General features: G+C 52.4%; 2 protein-coding genes across 2 annotated transcripts; both read right to left on the bottom strand.

The window, feature by feature from the left end:
* Positions 1–1,219: 1,219 nt before the first annotated feature.
* On the bottom strand, positions 1,220–8,521 carry LOC115914993 (cyclic nucleotide-gated olfactory channel-like). The gene is given in 8 exon segments (XM_030967903.1): positions 1,220–2,646; positions 3,303–3,409; positions 3,787–3,894; positions 6,056–6,129; positions 6,131–6,227; positions 7,118–7,228; positions 8,270–8,401; positions 8,499–8,521. Coding segments are annotated over 8 exon segments (2,079 nt in total).
* Positions 8,522–12,337: 3,816 nt separating this feature from the next.
* On the bottom strand, positions 12,338–22,896 carry LOC115914729 (mitochondrial fission factor homolog A-like). Its single transcript, XM_030967433.1, has 7 exons — positions 22,836–22,896; positions 19,013–19,208; positions 18,058–18,206; positions 17,252–17,340; positions 16,545–16,706; positions 13,465–13,543; positions 12,338–12,469 (listed from the first exon to the last, which is right to left on the bottom strand). The coding sequence occupies exons 2-7, from the start codon at positions 19,206–19,208 to the stop codon at positions 12,338–12,340; spliced, it is 807 nt and encodes a 268-aa protein (XP_030823293.1). The 5' UTR covers positions 22,836–22,896.
* Positions 22,897–23,096: the final 200 nt, after the last annotated feature.

Below are 23,096 nucleotides of genomic sequence, written 5' to 3'. Positions count from 1 at the left end.
CCCAGAACACGAATTCCCTTCTGCACCAAATATTTCCCTGCTTGGAAACCAGCCCAAGCCCACCCCATGGGTGCACAGGTCCATATCCAAGAAATGAGGTGTCATCCTCCCGTGCCAGCACTGCCCCATGCCCTGAGGCAGAGGTGACGCTGCTGCTTGCACTGGTGCTGCTGCTGCTTGCAGGGGTTTGGGGCTGTCCCTGCACTGTCCCCCTCTCCCATCAAGCTGCTCACACCACGGAGCCCCCATGGCTGCAGCACAGCCTGGCAGAGCTTTGCTGGCTCTCACAATGGTGCCACATTTCCACCCTCACACGTGTCCCTGTGGCTCTGCCACTCATCTCTCCTCCAGAAGGCAGGGCAGGGGCTTCTGCAGCCTGCAAAGCCCCAAAACTCCCACTGAGTACAAGAAAACCCCCTGCCTAAGAAAATAAATGTGTTCTGTGCTCTCTCTGAGCTACCCACAGCCAAGCAAATATGGGCACAGTTGGCTCCCACCATGGCTTTGTTCCTTAAAAACATGTCCTTTCAGTCAGACCTGTCCTGGCACATCTGGCTGTCATTAGACAGAGGAGAGAGACGCTCTCAGTCTGACTGCTGCTCTCTGTCTGACTCTAGCACTGCCAGCACTGCACCTCTGCATTGCACTTGTCATGCAAGGCACCCACAGCCCCAGTGGGAACCACACTGCTTCCACAGCAGCAGGGCTTGGGAAGGCTGTCCCCAGGAAGGTGCAGTGCTCAGGGCACCAAACCACCTGCACCAGGTGCCCCCTGGCAGCGCCAAACAACAGAAGAGAGAGGCAGCAGCTGCAGGCCCTGCCAGCTCAGTGCCCAGGGCAGTGACAGTGGCCCAGACGAGCCTCTCTCTCTGCAGATGTCAGAGGCACAGTGTGGCCTGTCTTAGCTGAGTTTGGGCACCTTGTGGGTAAAGTTTCTGGGCAGTGTTTGCAGACACTCACTGAGGACTGATGACATGAAGTGAGTTATAAAGGCTGAACCCAAAAGGCAATGAAAAAAGTGACAGGACAGAGGAGGAGCTGGGAGAATCCCCTGATTTGGAGCCACCTCAGGGGCTGCCATCAAGGCAGTGCCACAGCAGCAGTGCTAAGGACCTGAGAAAAGGCCCTGGCAAGGCAGCCTTCACGGGGGTCTGCCTTGTGAAACAGCAAACACTGCCTCAGCACCAGGTCAGACATCATCCAGCTGACTCTGTTCCCCTCACTGCATCCCACCCCCAGGTGAAGCTTTGTCCTCATCCTCAAACAGACTGTCTGAGCTGTCAGAGAAGAAATCCTCCAGTTCCTCCTGCCTCATCCTGGACTCCAGAGCAGTGATGCGCTGCTTGAGCTTCATCTGGGCATCGTTGTACTCGGTCAGGAGCCGGCCAAAGCGGGTGTGCAGCGTGTCCAGGTTTGAGGCCACCCTGTCCAGCCTCTCCTCCACGCTCTTCCCTTCTGTGCTTTCCTCTGCAGCTGACTCATCCAGCAGCCCTTCCTTCATTAGGATCTCCCTGCCACGCTCCTCCAAGATCCTTTTGGCATCGGGATACTCTGTGACTGCTTCCATGAGATCTTCCTTGGACAGGCAGAAGAGATCAGAGTAGCCCAAGCTGATGATGTTGGCCGTGCGCCTGTTGCCCATCTTGCTGCCTTTGATGTTGAGGATGCTGATCTCACCAAAGCAGCCCCCTGCAGTGAGCAGAGCATACTGTGTCGTGCCATCGTCCCCCACCACGGCCAGCTTGCCCTCCTTGATGATGTACATCTCCTTCCCGATGTCCCCTTTCCGGCACACGAAATCCCCCGGGCTGAACACCTGAGGGCGAAGCTTCAGCACCAGCTCCACCAGCAGCCCCGCCTCACAATTCTGGAAGATTCTCACCTTCTTCAGCGTCTCCAGGTGAACATTGATGGCAATCTCTGCCCTTAACTTATCAGGGAGGTTCTTGAGGACCTCCCGTTCATCCACCGCCTTCTTGTTGGTCCACAGATAGTCGAACCACTTGATGACTTTGGTTTCCAGCTCTTTGCTCACCTTGCGGAATTGCATGTAGTGTTTGACGGCATCGATCCTGGCCTGGAACTCCGCCCTGGTGGCGTTCATGTTGGAGATCATGGAGCCCACGTTGCCCACAATGGTGGCGAAGATGAGGACGCCGACGAGGAAGTCAAAGATCACAAAGAGATACTCTTCATCCCGCACGGGAGGAGGCGTCTCCCCAATGGTGGTCAGCGTGAGCGTGGACCAGTAGAGACAGTAGACATACTCCCGGGTCAGAGAGCCATACTCGGGCTCTGTGACGTTGGGGTACACCCAGCTGTCCTCCCCGAAGCCAATGGCCTTGGAGATGGCATAATAAATGCAGGCGTTCCAGTGGATGATGACCAGGATGTAGAGAACCAGGTTGCTGATGCGGAAGAGGTTGGGGTGGCTGGTTCTGGTCTCGGTCCTGTCGAAGAACTCGAACATGCGGGAGAAGCGCAGCAGCTTGTTGAAACGCAGCTCAGGGCAGTGCAACCCCACCCAAAAATAGGCCAGGTCTGTGGGCAGGCTGGAGAGAACATCCAGCTTGAACTGCAGCGTGGGGATGTAGTTATCCCGTAACTTCTTGAGGTCCTTGACCAGGAGGCCCTGTTCCAAGAACCCTAAAGAGAAGCAAATCACAGGATTATCTCGGTTGAAGTTTGATTTTTCTGCAGGTTTTGTGAGCACCTGGGCAATAGTCTATGGTATGCCGTGGATTTGTGTGCATAAATACTCAGGGTCACCCAAATATTACCAGTTCCTGCTCTACTCAGTTTGTTATCACTCAAGGCCTTCATCTGGCAAAAGCCACCCAAAGATATAACTCAGGGATTTAGTCTTTTGCCACGAAGGAAAAGGAACACAAAAGTTTCCATCCTCCAGATCATGAATTATTGCAGTTCTGACAGAAAACGTAGAACCAAGTGCTGCCTTCCGAGAACATTAAATTCTACCATTTTTCCATGCAGATAATTCATTAGCTGAACTGATGCAAAATCAGAGATACAGACCTTCAACCATGCCCGAATACTAATAGTAATGCAGGTAATTTTGTACAATTATTCAAAGGTGAAGTTGAAAGCTGGGATGATTAATCTTTCATATTGAAACTTGCTCCATTTCTCAGATCCTCTAATTAGATTCTTTCTCTGGAGACTGTTTCATACTAGTGAACACCGAGGTAGGCAAAACCCTCCTTCTAATGGAACTGTGGATTGGGCCTGTCCCTTGCAGCTCATCTCCACTTGTAAGGGATTAAAGGAAAGCTCCTGCTCACCTGTGTGCAGGCGGATCACTGTGTCCCCGAGGTAGAGAGCATCTGAGATGTAATCCAACACCAGCCACAGCACAAAATAGGTCTTCTGCAGGTCAGTGAAGCAAGCCCTGGTGGAGGAAGGTCATCAAACAGGGTGTGAGACCACAAATCCCCACATCTTCTCTAACTATTACAGCTGAATGTTGGCTGATCCTGAGGCACCCAGCTCTGCAACAGAGCTTGGCCACTGGGAGCTCCTCTTCCAGGAATTTAAACTCTCTCCTCTGAAAAATCTGCCCTCCCTTGATGGAGGTGAAGCAGCACCTTGAAACCACCTCCCAAATGACTCTGAAACCAAAGTCCTTTCCAGCTGGGCCAGAATTGACCGTGATGGGAAGGGTCTCTTTCCTTTCAGTGCCCAGCAGTGTCAGTTTGGTCCTGGCTGAGCCACAGCCAGCAGGTGATCAGAAAGGACAGAAGTGGCAAGAACAACCTCCCAGCTCACCTGGCCACGAGCAGGCACCAGTTGTAGAGGACAGGAACTGCAATCACAGCCAGCCAGTGGTAATAGCAGTCCCCCGCAGGGTCCACCACAAAGAACAGCCATTTCCTCCTGGAAATGTGGGAAACAGGGTTGGAACAAAGCATGTGAGCCACGTCCTTCATGCCCTGCACCACACTGCCTCCAGCAGAGCTGCAGCTCGTGCGCCAGCCTGTGAGCCAGGACCAGTCCCAGCAGTGCAGAGTCCCAGCACTGTTCAGGCTCCTTTATCCCTAAAACTGAGCTGAGAATGCAGCAGAGGAGGGACCCGTGGGATGGTGAGGCAAAGCAGGTGGCCCACATGCCACAGCACCCCCTGGCAGAGCCAGGAACAGATGTGTGGAAGGTGGGATCAGAAAAGTTCCTGTGATGTACATGACATTGCTTCTCCCAGGTGAGGCAGGGACCGGTGCCAGGCACATCTGAAGAGAACAGTAATTGGAACGGGGAGCAAAGTGTGCTGCAGATCAGCGGCAGCACCAGGAGGGGCTGCCCAAGCCCCAGAGCAGCGGCCCCGGGGGCAGCTGGCACGGCGGGGCTGCCTCCTGTGCCTCCTGCAGGCTGCACAGCCCGGCCTCCAGCCTTGAACTGCTCCCAAGTGTTTGATCCTGCTCGCCCTGGGACTCTGAGATAAGGAGTGCGTGCTCCACTTGCAGATTCACTGGAGAGACTGGGGAAGAGAAGCTCTGTGGCTGGGTTGATAGGCTTGTAGCAGCCTGGTGAGGCGAAACATCCTCCTTCCCTCCCTCCCAGCTTTTGAACACACAAAACTCCCTCCAGCAACAGAAAAAAACCCCAACCCACTTGCCAACAGGTTCCCCATGCCCACCCCATGACTGTGGCAGCTCCAAAGGCAGAAGCCCTGCTTGGAAGGCTCCTTTCCCTGGGGTACAGGCAGTGCCTAGATATGGGGACTGGCACTCAGCTCAAAGCCAGCCCCAGTCCCTCATGTTCACCCTCTGTGCACCCACAGACAAGTGATGATCCAGCCTCCCCATTAAAAGGGCTTATTTTTAACCAGAAAGTGCAGCTTGAGCATTTGTTTTTTGAGAAGGGGACTCTGCTCCTCCCTGGGACAGACAGCAGTGCCACAGGGGAAGGACAGCCAGCACCCACAGCCACCAACAACCTCAGTAATGCTGTTCATGGGGTTGGTAATTTCAGCTTTAAATCACCAGTGCTGCCATGACAGGGGGCCAGGGTCACTGATTCTGGGCAGCAGGGCCAGGGTTGGAAAAACAGGGTTAACCCAGGAGAGGGGAATAATCATCTGCCTCTCCCCAAAGGCTTTGGAGCCTGCCACGGCCATGAGCAGCTCATGTGTGGGATTACCAGGCTTGGGGCTCTGCTTACCTGTGGAAATGAGCACCTAGAAACCCCCAGCAGGTCCCACTGGATCCCCAGAACCCCCAGGCACTTTCCCAGCACACCTCAGCTCTTTCCAATCATGAACAAGCCCCCTCAGCCTCACAGGGCAGAACAGCCTTTTCTTCCATTACTAGTAAAGACCCAGATACAAGGCTCAGATTATTTTTCTCCTACAGAAAACAATTATTTCTTGGTGTTTTAATTACCCTGTGTAATGGTAGGGTCCAGAGCAGGCTGTGAGCTTTGCCCTCTAATTAGCCAGCAGAAGAAAAGCCAGGTTATTGCTTCTCACCAGGAGTGTGAGCTGAGGAGATGAAAGGGCTGGATTTGAAAGATCCTTTTCACAAAGCTGCTCTTTGTGAGGACACAGGCAGCAAACACAGTCCCTTCATGCTGCAGATGATGAATGAGACTGGCAAATCCCAGGCTGGTGGCTCCTGGGTGGGATGCAGCGGCTGCTGGGTGCAGTCCTGCATCCCTTGGCTTGGGTCCAGCCCCTCACCTGCACAAGCTGCTTCTGCATGTTATTACAGACCCAGGGCTGGCTCCAAAAACAACCCCATGAAACTGGGGAGGTCTGATGTTATTTCCCACCAGGGCAGGGACCAAGAGGGATGGTTCCCCATGGCTGAGGGACAGGCCAGGTCTGAGATTTCCACGGGGACACTCCACCAGATCCTGTGTGCCACCAAAAGAGCCCAGCAGAGCCAGGCTGGTGCCAAGACAGGGGCTGGAGAGGGCAGGAGGGACCCTTCCCACCACCCCACCCCAGTTCCTTCTTTCCCACCCCCATGGGAGCCCCCAAGCTCCACACACAGCTGATCCCCAGCCAAGGATGGCAGGGACCACAGGAAAGGGACCCTACTTTTTGTTTAACTTCTCAGTCTCCTCATCCTCAAGCACATCAGCAGCTCCTGCAGGCACTGTCAGGAGCTCAGGGCGCGTTGAAACGCTCCAGGAAGGGGTCTGGCCTCTGCTGCTCCTCGTGCAGGCTCTTGTTGGCCCAGTCCCTGAGCACCAGCACCAGCCGGACTATCCTGCACAGGGAGACAGGCACACCAGGGGTTAACACTCAGCAAGGACAAAGAAAATCTTCAACACAGACATCAGGGGAGCTGCAGCTGGGGAGAAAACTCTCACAGCTCCCTCTTGAGTGTGCTGGTGTTCACAGGGGTCCCAGGACCAGGGAAGAGAGGAGAATCTTGACTCCATGTTTCAGAAGGCTGATTTATTATTTTATGATATATGTTATATTAAAATAAAATTATCTACTAAAACTATACTAAAGAATAGAATAAAGGATTTCATCAGAAGGCTTGAAAGGAATAGAAAAGAATGATAATAAAATCAGAGATAATAAAATCAGCTGACTGTGATTGGCCATTAATTAGAAACAACTGCATGAGACCAATCACAGATGCACCTGTTGCATTCCACAGCAGCAGATAACCATTGTTTACATTTTGTTCCTGAGGCCTCTCAGCTTCTCAGGAGAAAAAATCCTAAGGAAAGGATTTTTCATAAAATGTGTCTGTGACACTCAAGCGCTAGAATTTGTGGTTTACCCCTTTTAGTGAGCATGTGGGACCAAAAATATGCAAGCAATAGAGACCACCCTGATGGAGTCCCACAACTTCTACCCCAGTCCTGCTGTCACTCTCACAGGAATATGGGGAATCTGGGGGGCACTGAGGCAGAGGGAGGCTGCCTGCAGGGAAAGGAGCCTCTGAGCACAGTGAGGGTGAAGCCATCCCACACCAAAACCCTCTCCAGGGGCGCTGGGGCACAAAGAGCAGCATTCACAGATGCTCATCCCATGAATTCCATACAGCAGAAGGGGCTCCTCACCCCACAGAACAAAGGGCTGTGCAAAAGGCTCACCCAGTGCACAAAGGGCTCACCCCACACCAGGGGCACACACAAATACCTGGCCAAGGCTCCCTGGCCTTGGAAAGCATGGTCAGCCCTCTGCTCCCCGCCACGCAGGCTGGCTCCTCTCTGCAGCTCTGAGCTGGTGCCATCCTGGGTTGAGCAGGTCCTGCCATGGGGAAAAAGGAGATTATTGTAGTAGTGAACCCCAGAATAATGGATATTGACTCCATGACTGTAGAAGGCTGGTTAAATGTTTTATTTAGTTATACTATATTGACACTATACTGTATCATACTAGAAAGAAAAACCCGTGACCCTTACAGACAGTCACAACACAGTTTTGACCTAATTGGTTAATTAATTAAAACACTATTGCCAAAGTCTAATTAAGAAATCCCTTTTGGTAAATAATCTCCATAACACATTCCACATGTGTCAAACAACAGATGTAGCAAGCGAAGATAAGAATCGTTTTTCTTCTTTCTCTGAGTTTTCCCACAGCCTTCCCCAGGAAATCCTGGTAAAGTCTGTGTCTCTCTCTGTTGTGTGACACCGCAGGGGATCACATCCACTCTGTGCCACCACACACAGGCACACTGGAGGAAGCTGGCACCAGAGATAGGGCACCACAGCCCTGCCCTGTGCTGCTGTTCACAGGGGTCCCAGGACGAGGGAAGAGATGAGAATCTTGACCCTGTGTTTCAGAAGGCTGATTTATAATTTTATGATATATATTATATTATATTATATTATATTATATTATATTATATTATATTATATTATATTATATTATATTATATTATATTATATTATATTATATTATATTATATCATATCATATCATATCATATCATATCATATCATGAAAATTATATATTAAAACTATACTAAAAGAATAGAAGAAAGGATTTCATCAGAAGGCTTGAACAGAATAGAAAGGAATGATAATAAAATCTTGTGACTGACCAGAGAGTCTGAGACAGCTGGACTGTGATTGGCCATTAATTAAAAACAACCACACGAGACCAATCACAGATGCACCTGTTGCATTCCACAGCAGCAGATAATCATTGTTTACATTTTGTTCCTGAGGCCTCTCAGCTTCTCGGGAGAAAAAAATCCTAGCAAAAGGATGTTTGGTAAAATATGTCCATGACAGTGCCCATGCCAGGCCTTTCCCTCCCCTCCCAAGGCAGGGAGCAGCTCACCTGCTGGTGCTGAGCCCTGTCTCCTCCGTGCCACCCCCGGGCTGGTGGTTGGCTGGGGAGCTGTGCACACCATTGCTCCTGGCTGGCATCCTCAGGGAGAGGGGACCAGGGGCACACACCCTGCCCAGGGACCTGCAACAAGCACAGAACAGCCACAGGGAACACATGCAGGACACATCACAGGTTTGAACGCAGGAATCCAGCACAGCGTGGGAAGAGAGGGTCCCACACCATGCCAGGGGCCCACACCATGTTCCCCAGGAGTCCTCCAAGAGATCCCACAGCTGCCTGGAGCCACGAGAGATGCTCTCCTCATCGTTCAGGCTCCTCATTCATTGCCGGAGGAACACCTCTGTTTCCTTCTCTTCCCTGGTTCTGCCCACCTCTCCTTTGCCTTTCCTGCTCTCCTCACCTTCTGCTGCCCTGCCTTGCCTGCCCCTCCTCTTCCCATTCCTTACCTTGTGCACTCCTCCTTTTCCCTTCCCTGCCTGCCTCTCCTTTGCCTTGCCTTTCCCACCCCAACCCCTCCTTTTACCCTGCTTGCTTTCCCCTCCCTTGCCTCGCCTTTACTTGCCTTGTCCTTCCTACCCCTCCCTCCCTTGCCTTGCCTGCCTCTTCCTCTTTTGCCTTGCTTTGGGTTGCCTTGCCTGGCTTCTCTATGCTTTGCCTTGTCTTTTCTTTCCTTGTCTTGCCTTTCCTTTCATTTCTCCTTGTCTCCTTTCCCTTTCCTTTCCCTTTTCCCTAGGGCACAGGTGCCACCGGTGCCGCCACCATCATCCACTTATGAGCCCGGTGTCCCCTGGAGCTCTGCCTCAGGTGGGCTGGCAGGGCTGGCTGGGTCCCATCCCTGCCCCAGGAGCTCCCTCGGACTTTTCAGACACGAAGGCAGGGCAGGAGCAGCGGAGGTACCGGCATGGTGACAGGGGGGACAGTGCCCACCCCGAGTGATGTTCTGCTCCGGATGTTTCATTTTCCTATGCACGTGTTCCCTTCTCCCACCAGCCATCACCTCCTGGGGGTTGGAGGGACCCCAGACAGTGCCCAGCTGGGGATGCCAGCCCTGCTGAGCTGCTCTGTGCTCTGGAGATCCCAGCCCTGCTGAGCTGCTCTGTGTCCTGGAGATGCCAGCCCTGCTGAGCTGCTCTGTGTCCTGGAGATGCCAGCCCTGCTGGAGATGCCAGCCCTGCCGAGCTGCTCTGTGTCCTGGGTCACTGTGCAGCCAGGGACAGGCACAGCCAGCAGCCCCAGCTGGGCTCAGCTGCTGCCACACCAGGGGATGCACCCGGATTGCTCCAGGGTTCTGCTCCCACTCCCCTCCCAGCCCTGCCCTGGGGAAGTGCAAAATGGTGATTCTATCCCTGCTTCAGAAGTGTGGCACAGCTACTGCTAGGATGGAGAACTGGGAAAAGCAGACACATTTAACACCCTCACATCCACTTACCTCTTTGCCTGCTGGCAGAGCAGGGGACCAAAAGTGCTGCTCTGGAGTCCCAGCAAAGAGAGCTGCAGAGTTTGAAGGTGATCATGAACTGCACCTTTCACCAATTTCTGTCCTCTTATTTTGCTCAGGAAGTCATTCTAATGCCCAGTTAGCCAAAAATCTGCATCCCCAAGGCAGTCAGGAAGAGGTCAGCTTTTCTCCTCTCCCTCAGGATGTAACCATTAGCAGTGGCTGAGGATCCATCCCCAACAGGCACACGGAGTCCTGCACCTTGTGCAGGGCTGATCTGCAAGCACCAGCACCTGGAGTCTCTTTTATCTTTGCTATCAAAGGTTTACCTCTTCCTTTCCCCTTCAAAGCTTTAAATTCCACTTGTTCTGATCTCGCTGAGCACCCACGCAGCAGGCAGTCCACAGGAACAAAGAAAATTTCCCAGCCTTGGCTGGGGCTCCTGGGCGAGCACCCAGCAGCACAGGATGGCACCCTGCTCTTGTCCCCACATCACACACTCCAGGTGACAGCTCCCCAGGAGCACTGGCAGCAATGTGCCTCTATTCCAATTCTCTGTTTGCTCCCTGCCCGCAGCTGCCTCCAAAAGGAACGTGGGAGCTCCAGAGCTGCTCCCTCGAGCACCATCGTGCACAAAACACTTTATTTGCTGTGCAGTTGTCGTGGCAGTGGCCCTTGGGGACACCCAGCCCTGCCACGTGTGCTGCCTTGGGACAAAGCAGCCCGGAGGAGGAGGAAAGTAAGAGGAAAAAAGGAAATAAAAGCATCACACTCCAACAGGGACAGCATTAACCAGAAGCTTTTCTACTCAGGATTCTCCCCCTCAGCCAGGGCAGCTGAGACACCCACAAGCAGGTGACAGTCCTGCTGCCAAGGGAATAAACCTTACCTGTTCCCACTGACTGGGACATCAGCACCAGACTCCACAGAAAATAAACACATCCAGAACACAAAGAGTTTATTAAAATATGCATTTTGTAGTCAGTGTTTCCAGATTTACACCAGCATTTATGCCTTACAGAGAAGTCTCATTTTCCACAACCTGCCCATGAGAACATATCCAGTTTGACCACCTCTCCTCCAAACACCTTCAAGCCACACTTTGAAGGTGCTGTGCCTTCCCAAAGTCATCTCTCCTCACCCTAAAATAAACCCCGAACACAAGCTTCCTCCACAACACACTAACACCTCTCAAAGGGGAGAAACCAGACAATTCACCTCATTTCCTGGCCCCACTCACACCCCCTTACCCAGAACAGCTGTGCAAGGTCCTCTGGTGACCCTGCCACAGGAGGGTGGGTACCCTGCACACCTTCCTGCCACAGCACCCAGCACACCACCCTGGCTCTGGTGTGCAGGGAATGCCAGCACTGTCCTCAGCTCAGCAATCAGCCCCAGGTTCAGAGCTGCAATTTCTTGGGGACAGTTATTATCAGTTATTCATCAGTCCCTGTCCAGCTGCCAGATTTACAGTCACGGACGCTTGGTGCGGTGTCAAGCAGAAACCACCCGAGCTCTGATGTCTGTAAATAAGCTATTGGGACATCTGGATGACATGTAGATCCAGCTATAATTAGGTACAGGTGACACAGAGAGGTCCTGTTAAGCCTTGCCAAAACCTGCCCCCAGGGCCTGCGTGCACAACTCCAGCAGATGTGCTGGATGAACCACCAAAAACATCTCAAAGTCACCTCAGAATCAAGTGCTAATAAACTCTGGAGAAGGGAACAAACAGCAAAGCTGTTAAACTGAGCTTGTTCACAGCTAAAGAGCATCTGGGTCAGGAATTTCCCTCACCCATGTTCTTGCACCATGGCTGAAGTTGCAGCTTGGCAGCAAGACCTGGGAGAGACACTCCTCCACTCCCCTCTGCCATGGGGAGCCTAACAAATATCTATTTTCCCTGACCTGTTTGGTGCTATTGCTGTTGCTCTGAGGTTTTATAATCCAGAGAGTCACCATGGGCAGGTTTCCCATGTAAATCCCTCTGGGAAAGAGCCAAGCCCCTGGATAAGCCCAGATGCCAGCAAGGCTCTCACATGTGAACATCTGCAAAGCTGCTGTGGCTGCAGGGATGGGAGCTCCTGGCCCCTCCAGCTCCACCCTGCAAGAGGGGCTGTGGCACAGGAGCACCACCTCCACCAAACAGCACTTGCACAAGGAAGAAAAGAGAACCCAGCAGAAGTTTAGGAACACTCAGTCACTCTGTAGACGGTGAGGAACAGAGCATAGCAGCTGGCTGAGAACTTTTATGGGGTCAGAGTTGAGATCTCCAAGGTGGGATGTGGCCAGGCTGTGAGTGTAACAGGACCCCACACCCACAAACACCCAGCTCCTCAGGTTTGCATCTCCTCTGGCAGCCTGAGGGCAACTGCACAGGACAGACACCTCCTGTGCCAGCCACCAGCTCTTCAGAGAACTCAGCTCTTCACAGCAGCTTCTCACACCTTCTCTGTCACCAAGGCCTGAAGGACACACACTCTCGAGGGCCCACAGTGCAGAAAGCAGTTCTAGGCAAGAAAAAAAAGAGTTTCACTGCTGGCAAGTACACGAGAAATGCTCCTCTGCCTGCCCTCACCCACCCTGCCAGGTGAGCAGGGGAGGCTGGCCAGGGGCTGTCATCTTCTGAGCCAGAGCCAGGTGTTGATGAGGCAAGCAGAGATCATCACAGAGTACACCAGGGCCTCCTTCTGTCTCCAGGCGTGGCACTGCTCCTCCAGCACCCGCAGCCTCCCCGAGATCCTGGCCAGCTGCAAGGCAAGCACAGGGGCACTGTCACCTCCCATGGCACAGGAAAGAGGCACAGCTGGAGCTCTGCTCCTTCAGTGTTGGAGTAGCAGAGGTAGGACGGTCAGGGACAGAGATCTCTGAAGCCAGGTCATGGAATTTGGGGTTTATTGCAAAGGGCCTGGGTGCAGGGCCCTGCTGGGAGCTGCCAGGCACAGCTCAGAGCAGGGCCCAGAGGAAGAGAGAGGTAAAGAGAGAGAAGGCAAGAGTGTGGTAAAGAGAAAATGAGAGAGCGAGGAAGAGTAAAAGAGAGAGAAGTTCCCAGTACAACACAATAAATCTTCTTCTGTGTTGAATATTCTGATTCTCACTAACCAATCTAGTACAAGATACAAATCCTACAGCATTTACATACAGCCTATAAGAATCACTACATTACCATACTGTGTTATATTTTAAACCCTAAAAACTCCTCTTTGGGCCCCTTCTGCCAAGCTGGCAGGGTCTGCTCTGACCCTTGGGCCTGTCTGCAAGCAGAGGGTCTTGTTTCATCAAAAGGGGATTACCTTCAGCTGGCCATGCCTTTGTTTTCCAGTTGTTCAGTAACTGAGGTATCTCAAAGCTTGCTTTCATTTCAATCTCACTTACAGTTTCCATATTCTCAAAATCTTTTGCCAGGCAATCATATTTATAAAGCTTTCCTGTTTCATCTTCCCCAACACTTCAGGTCCTCCTTCTCTAAAGCAGAAGCTCCCTTTGTGTGGGAGGAGTGGCAGCAGCACCTCGGGTCTGCAGCAGATGCTTCAGGAGGATTCTCCCCATCAGAGAGCATCTGAGCCCCTCTCAGTGCCACCAGAGGGGTCTGGCTGGGTCCTGCAGCCCCTCGGGGTAGGAGCTCCATGGATAACACACATGTAAGCCCTCTGCTGAAGGCAGGGCCAGGCTGACAGCAGCAGCCCCCTCACCCATCCCCTGTGGCTTTCCCAGCAAGCATTTGCAGCCCTTTCCCCCATCTCACCTGCCTTCTCATTGCTGCCACCTCTGTCACCCCCGCCTCCTCCGAGATGCTCTCTGCAGCTGGGACGGGCTCCTGGGAGCTGGGAAGGAAAGCAGAGATGCAGGGGGGGCAGAACTGCTCGTGGGGTGCAGCTGACCCCACAAATGCAGCGCTGCCCCAGGGAGCTGAGCTGTGCGGCGTCACCGTGATATTTTCTGAAAAATCCCTTCGCCAGGATTTCTTCTCCTGGGAAGCTGAGAGGTCTCAGAAAAGAATGAAAACAATCATTATCTGATTGCTTGGGAATGTGGTCTGGAGAGCGTTTTCCAACAGGTGCACCTTTGATTGGTTCCATGTGAATTGTTTTTAATTCATGACCAATCACCATCAGCTGTGTCAGACTCTGAGGAGTCAGTCACAAGCTTTGATTATCATTCTTTTCCAGCCTTCTGATGTATCCTTTTCTCTTTCTTTATATAGATTTAGGATACAATTTCTAATATAATAAATAATAGATATATGATAGATAATATTATATAATATAATATAGATAATATCTAATATATAATGTAATATATAATATATATTACATGTAGTGTATAATATAGTATAATATCTAATATCTAATATATAGTATATTATATATTATATATTATATATTCTATATTCTATATTATATATTATATATTATATATTATAAAATAGAATAATATATAATATAATGAAATATAAAAATATATAATAATATATACTATAATGCAATATAAAATGTATAATAATATATAATATTATATCATATTATATAATATCATGTATCAACCTTCTGACAACATGCAGTCAAATTCTCATCTCCCAGCTCATCCTCACAACACCACAATGCAGGGAGTGTGTGCCCAGGCTGTGCTGCACCAGGAGAAGGCAAACAGCCCCTGCACAGCATGCACTCATCTCTCCTGAACCCCCCTCCATGCACATTGGTACCCTCCAGCATGCACCCAAAGGGGCCAGCCAGACAGACAGACAGCACGTGCCAGGACAGGTAACAGGAAACACAGGCTTGTATTTCTTTAGAGGTGCAACAGAGAGAAAACATTTCTACTAAGCATCCATCCTCTGCAGTGCCGGGAGTTCACTGAGGGCTGGGTAAAACATCTCTAGAGCCAGCCAGGTAAGCAGGTGTGACAGGACACTGCTGAAATGGAGGGGTGATCCTGTCTGCATCAGCAGGTGGGGAAGCTGCCATCAGCTGGAGGGAACTATCACTTTTTGCTCTCGTAGCACATTTTACCTGCAATCTGAAACATAAACAAGCAACCCAAATGTTCAGCACTTTGTTCCCTCCCTGGAACCACAAGGGCCCCCACTGGAATGAGCTGCTGCACTGGCAGAGGCAGCACAGACCACTGATGTGCAGGGCAGCCCCTGGAGGCACAGCCTCCCTGCAGGGTCCACACCACTGAATCACAAAATAAAGCAGATCCACAGTGAGAAAAATACAAATTCCTGTCATCATAGGCTAGCCCAAAGTCAGCTATTCTATCACCAAAACTGCCCTGTGCACACCAATAACTCACACAGGCACTCACTGATCCCCTAGGGGTTAACAGGCCCCTAACCCCACTCCTTGGAGCCCTGGGGAGGAAAGGGTGTTTATCTCTGCTACACGATGCTGATCTCACTGAAGACAAGCCAGAAGAGCACCTGGAGATTCACTGAATCCCTGTCTGAAACTCCATTTGTGAGATAATACCTGCACAAAATGTAGCTGCAGTGTAAAATGACAGCCACAACAGAAAGAAAATGCAATTTTCCCCAGTAGAGAAGCATGAAAAAAGGACACATCCTGCAGCTTTTCACTCAAAATCCCAGCTGATACAGGTAGACACCCTTTAAAGTAGAGACTAGAAATTGCCTTCTGGTGACTCATACCCTTCAAGAGGTCACTGTCAGCCAGATATTCCAGCTCTGTCTGAGACCAGACTTTGCTAAAATTCAGGACAAACAAGTCAGCACAGTCCTTTTGGGTTTTTTACTGCTGCACAGGGGTGCAAAGCTGTCATACTGAAGGGATGTCTGCATCTGAAGGGATGTAAAGCACCAAGAAGAGGTGTTTGAGGGTGGCTGCTTTCAAAGGGAAATCAGTGCCTGGGGAGAAGCCCCAGAGTGACCCTAGTGCATCACAGCAGCTCTGCAGGCTGCCATGGCCTGCATGCCCTCCACTGCCACAGGGAGGAGGGAGAAGGTCCTTTGCAGCCACTAACCAGATCTCTTGGCCATTAAGAAATGAAAATGATGTTTGAAGACAGCCCCAGCCTCCAGTTTTTCAGAGCAGAGACATCACTTTGGATCCTCAGCAAGCAGCAGGCAGCTGGGGAGGGAAGGCAGGACGTGCCCCTGATGATGGATGTGATGATGGATGCTGCTTCTCCTCCCTTTCTGCCTGGAGGCTTTGCTCAAGGGGAATGAGGAGTATTTAGATGTTCCTGCAGGTGCTCAGCAGCCTTAGAGCAGTGGGGACACCTTAAGGCTGCACGGATGTCTTTGAGCAAAGAGAATTTACTGCAGGGGCACAGATGTGGGCGGTGGAGATGGTTCCTCCAGCACATCTGGAGGGACTTGAGGCCACTGCACACCTGCTCCAGGGAGCACACAGGGACAGCACAGCCTGGCCAGGGCACTGGCTGTGGGATGAGTTCACGGAAAGGCTGACTAAGAGTGACCAAGACACAGCCAAAGGTGTGTCTTGTCTCAGGGACAGCACCTGGGTCAGGCCATCTGCTCTGGATTTCATTCCCTTCACACACCCCTCTCCAACAAGCTATGAAAGCACACAGAAAAATCAGTCCTTGCTTATCAGCAACCCCCAGCAATGCCAGAGCAGCACAGGGCACTCAGTGTGCCCAGGGACTGGTGTTAAGCTGAGCAGCAGACTCAAGGCTGGTTAGTGAGGCTCGCCCAGGCCTGGCACCCAGAGCTGGCACAGGTGAGAAAGGCAGCCCAAGGCAGCCATGCAGGAGCAGCCTGCAGCCCAGAGCTCACAGAGCTCGTGCCCCAGCAAGGCCCAGGCCAGGGTGACACAGAGCTGGCTCAGGACACGTCACCTGCACGGCACGGGGTCCCGCAGAGAGTCCTGGACACGCTGGAGCAGCACCTGGCCCAGCAGGCACATGGTCTGGAAGATGTTCTGCATGGAGTAGATCCTGCCTGCCCCTGTGAAGAGGGGCAGTGGGGCACTGGGAGCAGGCAGGGGACAGGAGCCTGGCCTGGGTGCACACAGAATCACGCCTGTTACTCCCAGTCTCACACAGCAGGGCACAGCCTGGCACAAGGCACTGCCCCTCATCCCTTCAGCAGCTCCACAATCTCTGGGCAATGCCACTGGCACCCAGGCCCCAACAGCATCAGCTGGGAGAGCCCTCAGAGAGCCCTCTCCAGCAGCCCCCAGGCTCAGAGGGCCACCTGGCTGCTCCAAAGCCAAGCACAGCTGTGTGCCGTGCTGCTCTCCTGCCACCCAGGGCAGCTCTGGGCTCCAAGGGGCACAGCAGTCCCTGCTCCGGGATGAGCTCAGAGACAAATTCCCCACTGCAGAGACTCCTGAGCAGAGGCCTGGGGAACAACACAGCTGCCTTCAAAGCTGCCCAGCACAAACAACTCCTCCTCTCATGGATGAGCAGGACCTGCCAGGCATGGCAGTGCTCTGATTTGGATCCTCCCTGCCCCTCCCAGGACACTAAAACAGCTCCAAAACAGCCCAGTGAGAGGAGATGCTGCTCCCCACCCACCCTGGGTGCTCTGGGCCCATGCTCACCCCTCGTGGTGCTGTCCTGGGCTGTGCAAGGCCAGCTGGGCACTGTCACTCGGGGTCCTGTCCCTCCGTGCCCTGCTGCTGTGGTGGCCCTGTGGGAATGGACCAGAACCACATCAGCACAGGGCTGAGCCCAGCCTGGAGCCCTGCGTGGGCTGCAGGGGCCCATCAGCACAGGGAGAGCACTCTGCAGGAGCCCCAGCCTGGTGATGCTGCTGCAGGTGGGGAGATGTGCCCAGAGCAGACACAGGGTCCCCAGCAGGAGCCTACTGAGCTGAACTCTAGCCAGATCAAAAACCCTGAACCTAACCCACCCAGGATCAGCTCTCCAATTTCAGGGAGGTTGAAGCACTTGAGGAGGCAGAACGGCAGCTCCAGCAGCCAAATCAAGTCAAGCCTGCCCATGCCTGGGACCTCTCTTTGAAAGGTTCTCACACAAGGATAAAATCTGCTTTTGGCTCTGACCCCAGAACCCTTTACACTGCTGTAATGAACCAGCTCTGCCACATACTTCATTAAGAAGGAAAACAGGACTTAAAAAGCAGCAGCAGCCAGTGGTGGGACTGCAGGTACCTCAGCCTGCCCCCTGCCCACAAAATGCAGCAGGAGATGTGGCTGGGTCAAGGTCCCAGCACACAGGTGTGCACTGGCTCTGGGGCAGAAAGAGACCCCACCATCCCCACCCCCTCACTCCCAGGGCCTCCTGGAAGATGAATCCTGCCTTGGGGTGATAACAGCTATCTGGAGAACCCCGAATTTGGGATTGTTCCCCTTGCCACCCCAGCAGCCCATCCCTGCCCCCACGGTACCGCTCGCTTGCGTCGCTGGGCGCTGGCTCTGCTGACTGGGGGCAGGAAAGGGACATCCCCAGAGGGCTCTGGGCACACGTGCACCACCACAGAGGGCACCTTCCTTGGCTGGGGCAGCAGCACTGGCCTCAAACCGGTGTCTGGTATCTCTACAGGAAGGAGAGAGGGAAGAATTAAGCCAACATGAATGGCCTCAGGAGAGGGGAGAGAGATGCACCCAGGTGGAGAGTCAAGGCTGTGTTTAGTGCCACATGAACACCATGCCCTGGGTTGTTTGGGCAGCCCAGAGAGGCAGAGTCACTGCTCCAGGACAGCAAGGTTTCAGAGCTGTCTGTCAAAGACAGGGCCAAACATCCTGCATCCCAAAGCAGGGACCCTACCAAAGGCCAAGAGGGAACTGCAAGAGACACGGAGGGAGATGCCTCCGCATTTTGCTCCTCACCCGTTGGAATTAAGGTGTAGGGGGATAGAATATAAGTAAATAAAGGTAGTATAGAAAGTAATCTTACTCCCTAAAGAGTTGCAGCTGGGTTAATTATTAAAGATTAGGAGCAGGCCTGATTTTAACAGGCCACAGCTGTAGCAAATAAGAAGAGTGTTATAAAAGAGGGGATTGGTTGGCTGAAAGGAGCTGGAGTCAGCTGGCTGCTGTGAGGACAAGGAAAAGTCAGTGCAAGAGGAGCTGTCTACAAGAAACATCAAGGAGGTGTGAAACTAGCAATGTGGAACCCTTGCAATGTAATGACAACATTAAGGCCCATCCAGACCTCTGCTGGCGACCTTTTCCCACCTCTTCCCAAGCCATCCCCCATCCTGCCCTGTATTCCTGAGGAGAACTGCCTGCATTTTCTGCCCCATCCTCTCCTCTAGCAAAGCACACAAAAGGGGGATTTATAAAAGGGTTCTACACCCTAGGATGTTGTGCCCCACCCCAAAAGACAACCCAGGGCTTTACCTGCCAGAGAAATCCTCTCAGGGATGTGCATCCTAAAGGATGCAGGGACATCCTCTGCCACTGTGCCCCTGTCCCCAGGGCTGCAGCTCTCTGCCACCTTCAGCCTGCTGGGAACCTGCATCCTCTGGTTGATGGCCTCTGTGAAGAGCAGGTCACAGCGTGCCCGGTGCAGGTCCAGTCCCCAAAGAGGCCACATCTGGGGGTGAACAAGGAGGGATTACAAGGGACTCACCCCTGGAAAGTCACAGCTGGACCAATTACCAAAGAACAGCCTTGTCCTGAATGGGTCACAGCTGTGACTAATGAAGATAAGGGTGATAAAAGGGGTGAGTTGGGTGGTCAGGGAGAGGCCTGGAGGAAGAAGGAATAATCCAGAGAGATGCAAAAACACACAAAAAAAAAAAAAAAAAAAAAAATAAAACAAGGAAGAAAGTTACTGCTACAAAAGATCTGCTGTGAGGTCAGTCTGGGTCTCATAAAATCAGAGCCTGCAGTCACAGTCAAACCAGGTAAAAGCCTGTGGTCATACCAAGGAAACATTTGCAGTCATATTCCAGCAGGAACAGCCAGCAGAGTCTGTCAGAGAAGCCAACAGCAGGAGTTTGCTGTAGTCACTCAGGATGGCTAAGCTGTGAAGAAGAATAAACAGGGCCCCTTTTCATGTTGTTAAATGAGAGTCTGTGCCTTGGCTCATTTCTACCCCTAAGGAGAGGTGTGCTGCAGCACACACCTTTGCAGGTGTCCTCGGGTGTCCTGGGGTTTCACACAGAGGAAAGAAAGCTGCAAAGTGACAACAGGGACAGCACAGCATGCTGAAAGACAGCTAAAACACAGGCAGAAACAAGCCAAAAGGCAGACCCTGCAGGAGTGGTCTGGGACAAGGGATGTCCCACAGTGCCCAGCTGGCAGGACAAGGTGTCCTGGGAGCCACTGCCTCAAGTGAAAGCAAGGAAAGGGCTCAGCACACAGCTCAGTGCTAGTGGAAAAAATTATTTTCTATCCAGAAGTAACTTTTTTTGGAGGGCTGAAATCATATTTTTGTGTTCATATACACCTTTGAGGAAAAATGAGGTTTTCTAAAAGCAAAGCACACTTTTTTTGGTGATGGGCTTCCAGGTTACCACAGGAAAGGCTTTGGTGCTCAGTTTTTCTCCCCACACACACTCACTGCAGCATCCCCAGGGCCATTCCCCCTCGACGCAGCACTCCTTGGGTAACCCACATCCAGCAAGGATGGACTTTGCCCTGAGCAGAGCTGCCAGATGCTGAGCCACCCTCCCAGAGGGGAAGGAAACCACACATCCCCTTCCTCAGCGTGGAGCAGAGCCCCCAACTCAGATTCCTTCCAGGTGGGGAGCAGCTCCAAGGAGGGACACAGCCCCCAGTTCTCCTGGGAGCAGCTGACAGCAGCACCAGGACAGGGGATGTTGGATTATCATTTTCTTTTTTACTTAGAGATGGGGCAACTGAGAGGCATTTTAAAAACTTTTATTCTATTTTTAGCCTTATGTGAAGGGTGAGACAATACAGATGTTTTAATTTACGCTATTATAATCAGAAGTTTACTATTTCTTAATTACAATACACTGTAAGTTTTTCTTGTATGATGGGTAAATCTTTTTTCTTTCTGTTTTCTCTGGATGATTTTTTAATACTAGGTGTTATCACAGTGAGCTTTAAGATTTTTCTATAAATCCACTTCCCACAATGGGACATGGACACCACTGGGGCTTTGCAGCTCTCAGCACACACAGTGGCCCTGTGCCTCAGTTTCCCTTTTGCCAACTCCCAGTGCTCTGAGAAGTGCTCGGGGGCCACAATGTCCCACGACTTTCACCAAGCCACACAAGCAGAGGACAATCAATGCACACTTTTGGGAGAGGAGCTCCAAAATTCACCTTCCTGGCTCCCAGCATTAGCACTCTTTATTCTTTCCCAGAAAGCTGCAGCTGGGGAGAAAGCCCCATCAAGCAAGAGGTGCTGAGGCTGGAAGACCCCAGCCAGACCCCAGTGCTGCCCAGGCTCTCCAAACATGCACGAACAGCATCCTGCACCCTCCTTGCTGGCACCTTTTGATCTCAGGGTGCCCAAAAAGGTCCTTCTTTGCTTCTAGAAAAAATTCTCCACCCTAAGAGGGCACTTTGGACCCTCCTCACCTTCCCCAGCCCCCTGCAACCCTTTAGGAAACCCCTGGGGAAGGACCATGGGATGTGTCCCCTGCCCAGGCCTTGACACTCTGGGCACAGGAGGGTGGCAGAACCAGCTCTGCGCTGCCACAACCAGCACTTCCAGTGATCACTCACCTCCTCCTCTGCCATTAAAAACCTTTTAATTACCCAAGGATTTGCCCAGCACCAGCAGTGGTGATTCCCTGCTTGCAGACAGAATCCCTGTCCTGTGTTGGGTCTGTGGGGACCCAGTGGGGGCCCCACACCATCCCCACCACCCCAGCCAGCCCCAACCCATGGGTCTCATCACACACACATTCCCAAAACCCCAAAGAAACTATTTTTTGCTTCTCCCAAAGCCCCAAAGAAACTGGATATTTTGCAGGCAGCCCCTACTGAGAAACAGGAGAGTAATTCCTGGGATGGTCCCAGATGTGTCAGTCCCACAGGAGAAACCTCAGACCCCCAGGCAGGGTACAGAGCCATGGAGAGCACCAGGATTCTCCTTCACATCTGTGGTGCTGCAGAGGAGCCTGTGCTGCATTCCCAGCCTGTTCTCTGGGAAACCAGCTTATATTAATAACAGTAAATCTGGAGAGGGCAGAGCTGCTCATTTTCTAATCACCTGTGAAACCACTGCAGCTCCCAAGGAACAGAGGGATGGGAGGGGGTGAGAAGCAGGCTCTGAGACTGAGCTATTAAGAAAGGGGGAAAAAATCAGCTGTCAAAACTCATAAGAACAAAATGCTTAAGTGGCTGGATTTCCTCCTTTAACTTTCTTTAGGGCTTTTTCGAGTTCCTGCCAAGCACTCCCCACTCGCCTGGAGAGGCTCAGCCTCTGCTTTGGCACTTCTCCTTGGATTTGCAGCGACAGGGAATTTCCGGCTCACTAAACCGGAGGAGCTTTAAGTCCTGCAAGCCAGGAAAACCTGTCCTGGGGAGGGAAACCCCACAACCTCCCTCTCTCTGTCTCTCTCCAGCCCGGGACACCCCAAACGAGGCAGGCCTAGTGCAGCACACCCCGCTCGGGCTGGGGAGCTGGACGGGGCAGTGGGATTGCTGCCAGCTCTGCCCTGGGCACCCCTGTGTCACAGACATTTTTTATGAAAAATCTTTCTTTAGGATTTTTCCTCCTGAGAAGCTGAGAGGCCTCAGGAACAAAATGTAAACAATGGTTATCTGCTGCTGTGGAATGCAACAGGTGCATCTGTGATTGGTCTCATCGAGTTGTTTCTAATTAATGGCCAATCACAGTCAGCTGGCTCGGACCCTGTCTGAGACACAAGCCTTTGTTATTCATTCTTTCTTTTTCTATTCTTAGCTAGCCTTCTGATGAAATCCTTTCTTCTATTCTTTTAGCATAGTTTTAATATATAATAAAATAATAAATCAGCCTTCTGAAACATGGAGTCAGATCCTCGTCTCTTCCCTCAACCTAAGGCCCCTGTGAACACGCTCACAGCCCTGTCCCGGCAGAGAGGGGCACGCCAGGGCAAATCACCCGGCTCGGGGGTACCTGTGCCCCGGCACGGCTCCGGGGACACACGGCACAGGGGGGTCCCTCGCCCTCCCGGCCCTGGGGACATCCCGGCCCTGCCCCGGGGTCGCTGCAGCGGCCCGCAGAGCCCCGTGCGAGCGGGCAAGGGGACACTTACTGTGTGGCGCAGACCGACGGGACCTGTCGGACCTGTAAACAGCCGGGACGGGCCGGGGCGGTGCCGGTGAGGACAACCCGCCCCCCCCGGTAATGAGCCCCCGGTAATGAGCCCTGCCCCCGTTGCCCAGCCCTGCCCCCGGTGCCCAGCCGCTCCCTCCTCGCTTAAAGCCGCAGCCGGTGATTAATTAACACGTTGCGACTCATCCTGGCGCCAGCTGCCCCGGGAGCCCCCCTGTGCCCAGCCCTGCTCAGAACACAA

This window comes from Camarhynchus parvulus, chromosome 4A, assembly GCF_901933205.1.
Source record: "Camarhynchus parvulus chromosome 4A, STF_HiC, whole genome shotgun sequence".
In the NCBI taxonomy this organism is placed as follows: Eukaryota; Metazoa; Chordata; class Aves; order Passeriformes; family Thraupidae; genus Camarhynchus; species Camarhynchus parvulus.
The sequence above is the reverse complement of the archived record's forward strand: the minus strand, read 5'-3'. Positions and strand labels throughout refer to the sequence as shown.

What these genes read in the sequence shown, in the direction of transcription:
- LOC115914729 (XM_030967433.1), bottom strand. Translation starts at nt 19,208, where the DNA reads ATGTGGCCTCTTTGGGGACTGGACCTGCACCGGGCACGCTGTGACCTG. An exon ending in CCCAGCGACGCAAGCGAGCG is followed by an intron (nt 17,341 to 18,057) that starts GTACCGTGGGGG and finishes CCATTCCCACAG; the next exon opens with GGCCACCACAGCAGCAGGGC. An exon ending in CGGGACCCCGTGCCGTGCAG is followed by an intron (nt 13,544 to 16,544) that starts GTGACGTGTCCT and finishes TTTCCTTCCCAG; the next exon opens with CTCCCAGGAGCCCGTCCCAG.